At 43.1% G+C, this 13,055-nt stretch overlaps 1 protein-coding gene across 3 annotated transcripts; it reads right to left on the bottom strand.

Annotated features, from left to right (window-relative positions):
• Positions 1 to 4,114: 4,114 nt before the first annotated feature.
• On the bottom strand, positions 4,115 to 12,771 carry cdyl (chromodomain protein, Y-like). 3 transcript variants are annotated; one of them, XM_084369178.1, is made up of 7 exons: positions 12,674 to 12,771; positions 8,138 to 8,852; positions 7,727 to 7,980; positions 7,472 to 7,644; positions 7,177 to 7,387; positions 5,534 to 5,677; positions 4,115 to 5,385 (listed from the first exon to the last, which is right to left on the bottom strand). In XM_084369178.1, the coding sequence occupies exons 1-7, from the start codon at positions 12,695 to 12,697 to the stop codon at positions 5,227 to 5,229; spliced, it is 1,680 nt and encodes a 559-aa protein (XP_084225304.1). In that variant the 5' UTR covers positions 12,698 to 12,771; the 3' UTR covers positions 4,115 to 5,226. The 3 variants fall into 3 exon arrangements, with proteins under 3 accessions (XP_084225304.1, XP_084225303.1, XP_084225302.1); XM_084369177.1 differs by lacking the exon at positions 12,674 to 12,771 and adding an exon at positions 12,531 to 12,665 and having other exon boundaries at positions 4,116 to 5,385; XM_084369176.1 differs by lacking the exon at positions 12,674 to 12,771 and adding an exon at positions 12,553 to 12,665 and having other exon boundaries at positions 4,116 to 5,385.
• Positions 12,772 to 13,055: the final 284 nt, after the last annotated feature.

Genomic DNA, 13,055 nt, shown 5'->3' with positions numbered 1-13,055 from the left:
ACACACACACACACACACACACACACACACACACAGCACAGACACACACACCCAGCACACACACACACCCAGCACACACACACACCCAGCAGACACACACCCAGCACAGACACACACACAGCACAGACACACACACAGCACAGACACACACACACAGCACACACACACACCCAGCACACACACACACCCAGCACAGACACACACCCAGCACACACACACACCCAGCACAGACACACACACAGCACAGACACACACACCCAGCACAGACACACACACAGCACAGACACACACACCACGCTGACTATCTCATTCATCAGCATCTCCAAAAAACCCTGTTGGAGACGTCAGATGATTCCTGACAGAAGATGTTAACATCGGTCTTCAGCTGTCTTCACGTCTCAGGAAGTCACTGATTTTGTTTGTGGACTTCTACAAAGCTTCTGATGCTGTCGAACACTCCTTTATTTTTGAGGCTTTATAATATTTTAGGTTTAGAGAAAACTTGAGGAATATTAAAGTACTCTATACTAATATTAATATCTGTGTGTCTTCAGCACATGGTACTTCTCCTGGTGTTGATGTAGAACGTGGGAGAAGACGAGTGTCCGACTTCACCTTTCTTATTTCATGAAGCTGCTGAACGTCTTCATTAGTTTATTGTTGACTGTGAGAATGTAGAAGGTGTTGAGATGTTCTGACCATCAGTCAGCTGCTCTGTTTCTTCTTCTGCTGTTATAGATGCTTTCAAATGTTTTCAGTTGCTTCTGGCTTCACTATTAATAAGAATAGGTGTGAAATAGTGACAGTCTTTTAATAGATGGTGTAAAATATCTGGAGTCACAATAATCGGATCTACAGATGGAAGGATGTCTCCAGACTGGTGGTTACAGAGAGAGCTGACTGTGATGGCTCCTGTGTTACTTTCTAAGGCAGAAGGTTCATCTAGATTAGTGTTTCCAGCTTTGTCTTTATATGTTGATCAGAAAACATGTACAGCTGTTGATTCACTCTTATTTCAAAGACTGAGTGTGTAAAGAGGAAACACTCAGAGGGTCTTCATGTCTCACACTTTCAAACTATTAATAGTATATTTAAATCAATCTGTTAAAACATAGTTTGGTACATAATAACGCCCCTTGGTTTTTATCCCCAGTTCTCTGTTTGATAAATGTGCTTTAAAGTTTTGGCCTGTTAAACATGTAAACTTCCATAAAGGAGCCGTGGACACATGGAACCAACGATTCCTCCCCACACACACACACACACACACACACACACACACACACACACACACACACACACACACACACACACACACACACACACACACGCGTATCTAATGGATCATCAACATGTTGTAAACAGAAATAACAGAGTGGTACGACCAAGGTATTGTGTTTATTTATGAACTTCTAAATGATGCTGGTACAATGCTCATAGCTACCTATGAAGAATTCACCCAACAAAGAGGATTAGTAATCTCTCGCTCTGTGAATAATTCAAAGTTTACCTACTAAAGTGCTGTCTCTAATAAAAGCATCTCCTCTGTTCTCAGGAATGATTCCTGCACTGTAGCTGGTGGAAGCACTTTAGAGGAACCTTCTTGTAATAATGCTCATATCAGGAGTGTTGTTACTTCTGCTCAGAGTCAATGTCACAATTCCTCTCATGGTTGGAGAGCGATGTTTCCTCACATCAGTAGGAATGTCTGGACTGAATTCCCGCAGCGAGACTCAGCTGCTGTGGAGTTTGTCCCTGCTCGGTCGCGGCGTGGGAGAAGGTGCAGGAGCAAGTCACCGGTTGTGTGGCCTGGTCAGCAGTCACCCCTCCTGCTGACCAGTTTTCTGTCCTCGCTAGCCCAGTTGTAAGTCCTGCTGGCTCGCGGGCCTCCCCAGCCCCCGTTGATGGGCTAAACTCCACACTATAGTGATAGGAGACGCCATCACCCGCAACGTTAAGTTAGCGTGGTCAGCCACTGTTTGCTGTTTACCAGGGGCCAGAGCCTCCGAGATAGAGGCTAATCTTAGGGTGCTGGCATCACGCAGGGAGAAACAGGGAACCCAGGCACACAGCACCACAAGCTACAGCAACATTGTAATTCATGCTGGCGCCAACAATATTTGTCAGAAGCAGTCTGAGATCACAAAAGAGAGCCTAGCCAGGACTTTTCAGGCTGCTAGAAAGATGTGTCGGCATCCATTAATTGTCTCTGGTCCCTAACCCCAGCGGGGTAATGATGAGATGTACAGTAGGCTTACAGCTATGAACCGCTGGCTGGAGCGTCACTGTAGGGAGCAAGGATACAGGTCCGTGGATAACTGGCCCTCTTTCTGGGGTCGCTCCCACCTGCTGAGAGCAGATGGCCTTCATCCTACTGGAGTCGGCGCTGCTGTTTTGTCTAGCAACAGACGTGTTTGAAGCAGGTTTGACACGAGGGATGTAGCACTCGGCAGGTAGCAGGTGACTAGAGAGCCTGCTAGTGATACAGTCAGTGCTGGTGTGGAGTCTACTAGCCTAGTTAACATGGTTAGTCAGGGACATAGTGCAGAGTACCAGACTGATACCCTAGTTTACAACATTGAGACTGTCACCTTCCCTCGCCACCTCTCATTGAATCATGCTCTCCACCTCTAACAGTGGGGAAATGTCTCAGCAAGCACCTTACACAGTCTTACATAATAAAATACCAAAGCTAATCACTACGGCATCCCGTCAGCCCTACCTGCACAGGCAGCCAACACGTACTACTACTAAAAGGCACCTTGTTCCAGTTAACACATTATCTACCATGAGCTCCACTGAACGGCCCGTCACTGGAAACTGCAGCTCCAATGAGCTTCAAACCCTCAAATATGGCTTCATTCATTAGATCACTGTCTACCGAAGCCTTACGGATTAATGATTTGATTACTGACCATAAGCTGAACATGATTGACATGATGTGAAACATGGCTGAAACCATTAAATGAAGCCTCCCCTCCTGACTAGAACTACGCCCATGTTGCTCGGGCCTCTAAACAGGGTGGAGGTGTTGCTCTAATCTACAAATACCAGGATATTAAGTTTACTACATCTGAGGCTCTGGTTTTAAAACCATCTTCATCAAGTAGTAACGGCCTTGTCCAGGGAACTGGCTTTCACCTGGTGCTGATATTCAGACCTCTTACTCCCAGTTCCTAGAAGAGTTCAGTGAATTTATTGCAGATCTTGTGACTCTTTCAGATAAGATCCTCAGTCATCTCCTGGATCCACTCACTTTACATAGATTATAACTTGTTTCAGATATTCTGTCAATGCAACTTGTAAACTTTGATTTTGTTGTTCTGTTCTGTACATGTGACATGTATAACATGTCTGTCCGTCCTGGGAGAGGATCCTCTGTGGATCCTCCTCAGGTTTCCAACAGTTTTTTTTCCTGTTTAAAGTTTTTTTTTCTCAACATGTGAAGTTTTTCCTCTCTTGAATCGAGGCTCTGAGGACAGAGGATGTCGTTCACTGTACATATTGTAAAGCCCACTGAGGTCATGTGATTATGGGCTATATAAATAAAACTGATTTGATGAAGTTCCTATTTAACATTTTTTGTCATTTAAAAGTGTTGCTGCAAAGGGAGCATAAAGAAGTGAACAGCACATCAATCTGTCACTCCTTCACTTATTCATACCACTGATCAACATAAATAATGTAAAATAAAGTACCAACGTCTCTGAAACTCAGAGCTCAAAGGTATCCTTAATGACTCTGTAAGGACACTCCCATAATCTGTAAGGGCACTCCCACACAGGGTTTAAAGCCTGCAGCTCCTCCAGTTAGTTAGAGGTACCAGGACCTGGATGACTGAGAACCTTCATCAACATGATTACATATTGTTAGAAAACCTGCAGTGATGTTTACCTGCCGTTTGAAGTGCTGCAGCTGAGCAACTCATTTTATCGTCCTGCCTGCGAACTCGTCAGCAGTGCATTTGACTCGTTCCACCAGTTTACATGCAGGACGTGTTGATGTTTGTAAATTAGGTAAGGGGACTGTAGCAGGCTGCTGATTGGCTCAGAGTGACATCAGAGCAAATATGTAGATCTGTACTGACGTTAGATTTCAGGTCTGTGTTTTCTATGAAATGACAAACAAGACGTTTTTTTCTGGAATGTAGGAGTCGGTTTATTTTGACATGTAAGAAAAACTTTATTTTTGTTAACAGAGCTGAACCTGCTCAGATCCTCACATGACCGATAGGCCACGCCCACACACTGCAGCTCCTCAGACCTCAGGTGTCAACATTTACCCATAATTCATCACTTTCAAACTGCTGCATGATCATACAAACTTAATTAAACTGAACTCAAGTTCAGTACGTCTGATGACTGATTTGTGCTGAACATGGACTCCTGAGGGTGGTGCTAAGGGAAACATCACAGTCATTAAAGTCTAACTGAGGAGCTGCAGACTGCAGGTGTGGACTCACCTGTGAAATCATGATGGAAACATGAAGGTCAGTGTTAGTTTATAGCCTCCAGTTACTGTTTTCCTCCATGTGGAAATTCATCAGAGGGAATTCTGGGAGAAGTTGTCACGTTGTTTAAGTCCCCTGGTTCTCTGTCAGAGTCACGCTTCAGTTTCATCTCTGTGTGTCCAGAACAGAGAGAGGGCCATGACTTTTAGCCTAGCCTAGCACAAAGACTGGAAGCACAAAAAAACTGTTTACCTAGCTCAGAACAGGCGATTCTACAGAACTCTCGTAGGAAATCTGCTGTTTTTAGCCGTTACCATTTAAATACAGTAAACATTCAGTCTGATTTCGTGAGCCGTTTAAATCCTGAATACGTCTGTTCAGGCTCTCTTCAGACTACCATAGGTATGGATGCCCTCGGTTTGGTCTGGCAGGAACAACAGTCATGAAAACACAAACCAAGTCATTCATAAATCTGATCATCTGTCGTTTCCAGATGTTACCACCCAAAGGAAGAATGTGAAGCTCAACAACGGAGGACCCAGAGCAGAACCCGTGGAACCCCACAGGAGAGATAAAACCAAAGTGGAAGATTTGAGAACAGAACGATTTACAGAACTGTCCGTTTTTAAATCATCGTCCTGCTGAAATTATAACTTAAATGTGACAACAAAAGGAGGAGCATTCAGTGTTTCCTGTCCATCTCAGAATCTGCTGCATCACTGTTGCAAGCTCAGAGCTGCTGAGTCACGAGACCAGTCCTGTTCCTGGTCCTGGTTCTAGCAGAGCTCGGTTCTCCTCTGCAGGTACTGCAGGATGGAGTCAGTTCCCTGCGATGAACCCCAGACTCTCTTCAGTGCTTCACACTCCCGCTCATTAGCTTGCTCCAGAGCACTGCGGCTGGTGTTCCTCATCAGGGCTTTAGACTCCCGCAGAACCTGCGGGACAGGAAGTGGAACCACCATCACCGCAGAAAAAGATGAAGAAGAAATCAGATCTGAGTTGAGCTGAGTGACATTTAAAACATATAAACAGAGGTCACGGTGTGTTGAAGATATAATATATACACATCATTTTGTGACTGACCAGTGAGTCGACGGTCACCAACTCCTTAATTCGCAGCATCACTTCCTGTGTGAAGGTTCCTGGCCAGAGAACCTGAGAAACCAAACCTTTAGAGCACGCCTCCTGAGCCGTCAACTTCCTGCCGCTCAGCAGCAGCTCGTTAGCCTGGAACAGAACGAACACTTCTACTTAGGACTCATAATCACTGTTATGATTATGACTGTTATGTTAATGACTGTTATGTTTATGACTGTTATGTTATGTTAATGACTGTTATGTTATGTTATGTTTATAACTGTTATGTTTATGACTGTTATGATTATGACTGTTATGTTAATGACTGTTATGTTAATGACTGTTATGTTATTGTTTATGACTTATGTTATGTTTATGACGGTTATGTTTATGACTGTTATGATTATGACTGTCATGTTAATGACTGTTATGTTATGTTAATGACTGTCATGTTAATGACTGTTATGTTATGTTAATGACTGTTATGTTATGTTTATGACGGCTATGTTTATACTGTTATGTTTATGACTGTTATGATTATGACTGTTATGTTATGACTGTTATGTTATGTTAATGACTGTTATGTTATGTTATGTTTATAACTGTTATGTTTATGACTGTTATGATTATGACTGTTATGTTAATGACTGTTATGTTATGTTTATGACGGTTATGTTTATGACGGTTATGTTTATGACTGTTATGTTAATAACTGTTATGTTATGTTAATGACTGTTATGTTATGACGGTTATGTTTATGAATGTTATGATTATGACTGTTATGTTAATGACTGTTATGTTATGTTAATGACTGTTATGTTATGTTATGACTGTTATGATTATGACTGTTATGTTTATGACTGTTATGTTATGTTAATGGCTGTTATGTTATGTTAATGACTGTTATGTTATGACTGTTATGTTAATGACTTATGTTAATGACTGTTATATTAATTACTTATGTTATGACTGTTATGATTATGACGTTATGTTAATGACTGTTATGTTATGACTGTTATGTTAATGACTGTTATGTTATGTTTATGACTGTTATGTTAATGGCGGTTATGTTTATGACGGTTATGTTTATGACTGTTATGTTAATGACTGTTATGATTATGACTGTTATGTTAATGACTGTTATGTTAATGACTGTTATGACTGTTATGTTAATGACTGTTATGTTAATGACTATTATGTTAATGACTGTTATGTTATGACTGTTATGTTAATGACTTATGTTAATGACTGTTATATTAATTACTTATGTTATGGCTGTTATGTTATGACTGTTATGTTATGACTGTTGTTAATGACTGTTATGTTATGACTGTTATGTTAATGACTTATGTCAATGACTGTTATATTAATGACTGTTATATTAATGACTGTTATGTTTATGACTGTTACGTTAATGACTGTTATGTTAATGACTGTTACGTTAATGACTATTATGTTAATGACTGTTATGTTAATGACTGTTATGTTAATGATTGTTATGTTAATGTATGTTATGTTAATGTATGTTATGTTAATGTATGTTATGTTAATGCCTGTTATGTTTATGACTGTTATGTTATGTTAATGAGTATTATGTTTATGACTGTTATGTTATGTTAATGACGCTGTCGATGAGGCGGTGGACTGACCGAGGCGAGGCCCATGATGCGTGGAAAGGTGAACGACGAGCAGGCGTCGGGTGTCTGGCCATAGGATGTGTATGGCGTCTGGAACCAAGCCTTTTCATTGGCCCACACCACATCGCAAAGCGGCAGGATGGCGGCGCCGAGGCCGAGCGCCGGTCCGTTCACTGCCGCCACAATGGGCTTCTTGAATTGGATGAAGGTGTTGACGAAGGTCCTGAAGGAGAGACAACACAGACGTCAGAGATGATGACATCACATATTGCTGCCATGGCATCCTCGCTTCTTCAGTGGCCGTTACCTGATTGTCTCGGCCATCTTGATGCTCTCCTTCTTCCTGTCGTCCGTCAGGCGTCTGATGAAATACAGGAAGTCGAGGCCGCAGCAGAAGACGCTGCCGACGGCGCCAAGTAACACCATCTTACTGTCATCTGAAGCTGCTGTCGCCATGGCGCTCTGGATCTCCTTCATCACCTGGCCAGAGGAAAGAGGAACTTAGTGGCTGCAGTAATCAGTTACCATGACAACAGTTGTTTTTTGGTGGGCATGGCATCACCTCAGGGTTCAGCGTGTTGTTCTCAGAGCTCTTGGTGGACAGCAGGATGTGGGTGAAACCGTCCTGCTTCTTCACCACGATGTCACGATAACGATACGCGCTCTCAGTCTGTCGAACGCTGAACCTCAGACGTTTGTCGAAGGCACAACGTTCCTCCAGACGACGTTTCCCGGTCACACTGGTCGTCCCGGCAACAGCACTCTGCACACCTGACATCCCGTTGGCAGGAACAGCCTCCATCAGTGGCGAGTTACCTGGAGGAGTCAGAACGCCAGTCGTATTAGTTTACATGATTTAAAATGTCCCATTCAGGTAGATCACTCAGACAGGTGACCCTACACCTGGTCACCATGGAGATCAGGTAGAGATCAGGTGCAGACCATGGATGCAGACATGGTTAAATGAGCTCACCTGTGCCACAGAGGGAGTGCATGGCAGCAGGTGTGACAGGTGTTCGTGTGGGGGGCAAGGGGTTCTGGTTGCGGGGTCTGGTCCCCATGCGGGCCCTCTCCTCTCCAGGCCCCAGCTGGACTCCTGCAGGTTTCTCCAGCAAAGCGACCTCAGGTGGGACCAGGTGAGCCTCCTGAGCTCCGGCCTCCAGACCCTGAGCCGCCTCGCCAGGAGTCTCATCTGAGTCCGGGCGGCTGTTCATCGGACTCTTAGGAACCAGGATCTTGATGCCGGTCTTGGACAGGTCCACGCTGCGGCGGGCGGAGCCGACCGGAGATGCCGGCGTTAGACCAGCCGGCTGCTGGGAGCTGACGGAGGCCAGGCGGAGCAGGTGAGCTGGGGCTAGAGCGGGTTTCACCCGATCACAGTCTGCAGTTAGACCGCAGCTGATGTTATTGCTGATGTCGGCGTGAGCGGGCGTGGTGGGCGGCGGCCTGCAGGGTGGTCTGTGGGTGGGGTTACAGTGGTGGCTGGGTGAGCTGCGGGTGGAGCGCAGCAACATGTTGTCTCTCTGCCGCTCTGCGTACTGACGGTTGAAGTCGTGGACGTAGATCATACAGGTGGACAGGTGACTCTCCGGCTCCCATGTGTCCCCCTCAGAACCATAACCTCTCCACCTGACCAGGTACTCCAACTTCCCCTTCCTGTTCCTCCTCCTGTCCACAATCCGCTCCACCTGCAGGACAACAGCCAGCGTCATCATCATCATCATCATCGTCACCTTTATCATCATCACCACCACCATCACCATCATCATCATCACCTTCATGACCTTCATCATTATCACTAGGGCTGCACGATAAATCGAATTTTCATCGTCATCGCGATATGAACGTGCGATAAACACATCGCAAAAGACTGCCTGACACGCGATGAATAAGAAAAATCATTTTGTCTACATGCGGCATGCATGCACCGTGAGCTTGCTAACATTTAGCCTATCAGATGGAGCCCTGGATACAAAGGCCAATCAGATGAATCCCCAGCTAGCCGTTAGCTACCCTGACAAAATTAATCGGCATCAGTTTGGTGGTGATTGCCAGGTTATGATGGCTGAGGGAGGAGAGAAAAGCGATGAAAACGGTCAAGAGAGAACAGCACTTCTGCTATATGGAGTTATTTTGGATTCAGGAGAGACGACGTTGTAACGTGGGCTGGTGAAGGGGAAGGTGATGGTCCACTTTAGTGCAGCAACGCCGGGTAGCTCCGGTTACTCCAGAGACGGCAGGCGACACTGCGGGTTTCCGCACGGCACTTTAATTCATCACACTGACCGCGCCATGCCAGGTCTCTGTGGCACTAATGTTACAGGCATCCGTGCAAACGAACACACCGAGTTCTTCTGCCGACAGTTTACAAAATAAAAACACATTAAAAGGGAAGTCTTTGCTCTGTTAGCGGTTTCCTTTCTCATGAGGAGCGGAAGTACACCTGCTCTTCTTCATCGTACAGGTTACATTACCCATTAAACAAAAGGAGGCGCCACCTAGTGGCGCTACATTAAATAACTGACTGTTACAGCGTGTTACAAAGACAGGTACTGTGTGAGCACATCAGCACAACTTCAGCACATCAGGGAATGTGGTACATGTCTGAAACCTAACAAAGTCAACATGCTGGTTTTCTTGGCCAAGAACTTGTGTTAAGGGAATAACTAAGGTTGTAACTTGACCTAAAGGGTAGACATGTTTTCCTGATTTTATTTTCTCTTGACTTATTGGGCCGGCCCTGCTCTATTTCAGTTCATACTATAGATCTCTGCACCTTGTTAGGCAGAGTCAAGGGCCTTGATGACTGTGATGAGAGACATTACAGTTAATATAAAGTGCCATGTTTAATTTATATTTATTTAATTATTTAAGTTGTTTCCCCCTGGATTTTTATTTATTTATTTCAACTCTGCATGGTAAGAGATGTTTTGGTTGAGTTTACAAGAACATAGTTTAAAGGGAGCAGGGGAAATTAAACTTTAATTTCATATAATTATAATGTCTTATTTAAATTAATGTTCTGCTTAATTGGCTGGGTATTCATGTGCAGTTTGTTCGATAAAAGCATGTTCAAAATAATTTATTTCATTCTTTATTCAGTGGGCATTGGCTATTCAATGTTTCGGGTCTATGTTAGCTGTCTACATATTAATGCGGAAACACTATTATTAACTGTATAGTTAATAATATGCAAACTTCAATATTTGTTTATTTATCGCAAGTTATATCGTCATCGCAATATTGAACAGTGTTATTGCACATTTTCCTCATATCGTGCAGGCCTAATTATCACCACCACCATCATCATCATCATCATCATCATCATCACCATCATCTTCATCATCACCATCATCGCCTTCATCATCATCACCATCATCTTCATCATCATCATCACCATCACCTTCATCATCATCACCACCTTCATCACATCATCATCATCACTTTCATTATCTTCATCATCATCACCACCTTCATCACCATCATCACCATCATCTTCATCATCACCATCATCTTCATCATCACCATCATCACCTTCATCATCATCACCACCTTCATCATCATCACCACCTTCATCACCATCATCATCATCACCACCACCACCATCATCATCATCACCATCACCACCATCATCATCTTCATCTTCATCATCATCATCATCACCACCATCATCACTTTCATCACCTTCATCATCATCATCACCATCATCTTCATCACCATCATCACCACCTTTATCATCACCACCATCACCACCATCATCTTCATCATCATCATCACCACCATCTTCATCATTATCATCACTTTCATTATCTTCATCACCACCTTCATCATCATCACCACCTTCATCATCATCACCATCACCACCTTCATCATCATCACCACCATTATCATCTTCATCATCATCATCACCACCATCATTATCACCACCTTCATCATCATCACCATCATCACTTTCATCATCATCATCACCTTCATCACCATCATCACCATCATCATCATCACCTTCATCATCGTCATCACCTTCATCACCACCACCACCACCACCATCATCACTTTCATCATCATCATCACCATTATCACTTTCATCATCATCATCACCACCATCTTCATCATCATCATCATCACCTTCATCATCATCACCATCATCACTTTCATCATCATCATCACCATCACCACCATCTTCATCATCATCATCACCACCACCTTCATCATCATCACCATCATCACTTTCATCATCATCATCACCATCACCACCATCTTCATCATCATCACCTTCATCACCATCATCATCATTATCATCATCATCGTCATCACCTTCATCATCATCACCACCATCATCATCATCACCTTCATCACCATCATCATCATCACCATCATCATCACCTTCATCACCATCATCACCATCACCACCATCTTCATCATCATCACCTTCATCACCATCATCATCATTATCACCTTCATCACCATCATCATCACCACCATCATCATCACCTTCATCACCATCATCATCATTATCATCATCACCATCATCATCATCACCATCATCATCGTCATCACCACCATCATCACCTTCATCATCATCATCACCTTCATCACCATCATCATCATTATCATCATCACCATCATCATCATCACCATCATCATCGTCATCACCTTCATCATCATCACCACCATCATCATCATCATCATCATCATCACCATTATCATCATCACCATCATCATCGTCATCACCTTCATCATCATCACCACCATCATCATCATCATCAGCTGAGTCTTCACTTGAATATCAGAACTCAGTGATCAGCTGTTATTAAAGACTTTATTGTATATTTTACTGTTTTAATATAATAACAATAATAATAATATACATTCATGTGTTCATCTCTTCCGTTTATGCATTTTCTTTTTTGACATATCTCTATAAATATAATTATTATTGATAAGAGAAAATCAATAAGCCAACGCAGGCCGTTTTTCCCTCTTTGTGCAGTAATCAATCGTTCATCAAATATAGATAAAAAAATATCCTCAGTGATCGATGTTTTCTTATTGATCAACTTAACTTGTTTGAGAACTAGTTGAACGAAGTTAAAGTTACCTTTACACAACAGTGTATGTAAACTATACTCATGATAATATTGATCTACTGGCCCCGTGATATTAATAATCAGTGTACCGGAGCTCTGTGATCGATTCAAACACGATCGAAGTTTGAGAAACGACTCACAAATGTAACTGTGTCATTTAATCTGTTAGCATTCTGCACACTCATCTCTTCCCACTGAGCTAACTCTGAGCTAACACTCGGCTAACTCTGCTGGCTAGATGCAGAAGCTAACAGAAGCTAACTCAGCCTGAAGTTTTACCTGCGGACACACTTTGACTCACTTTAACGACCAACGAGCTGCTCACTTCACACTTTGTTTCACTTTTGTCCTCAGCTCATAAACTTTATCAACTCAACTCTGCCCTTAGCTGCCGTTAGCATGTTAGCATTAGTGCGCGTCACCTCGTAGAACTCCTCTGTAGCCATGGAGACTGTGCGCGTGCACGAGCAGCTTCCAGAAGCTTCTTCAGTCGAGCAGCAACATGAGAGGAAGAAGTTCCGTCAGTGATTCGGCTTTTTACCGGAACGCGCTGCTAGTTTATCACACTTAACTAGCTGTTAGCTGTTAGCTGTTAGCACACCAGCTTTACCCTAACATCCGGTCACACTGACTCACCTCCAAAATAAAAGCCCTCCGTGCCGCTGCTCAGACTGTTTTTTATTTATTAAACTTTTTTTTAACGTTTCGTCTCATAATTCTCATTAACTATAGTCGGTATTTTTATGATATTTAAAACAATGACATTTAAAAGTGAATGCATAAATTAATGGACAGTGACATAAT

This window comes from Pagrus pagrus, assembly GCF_965226575.1.
Source record: "Pagrus pagrus genome assembly, chromosome: 12".
In the NCBI taxonomy this organism is placed as follows: domain Eukaryota; kingdom Metazoa; phylum Chordata; class Actinopteri; order Spariformes; family Sparidae; genus Pagrus; species Pagrus pagrus.
This window is presented reverse-complemented; position numbering and strand designations above follow the sequence as displayed.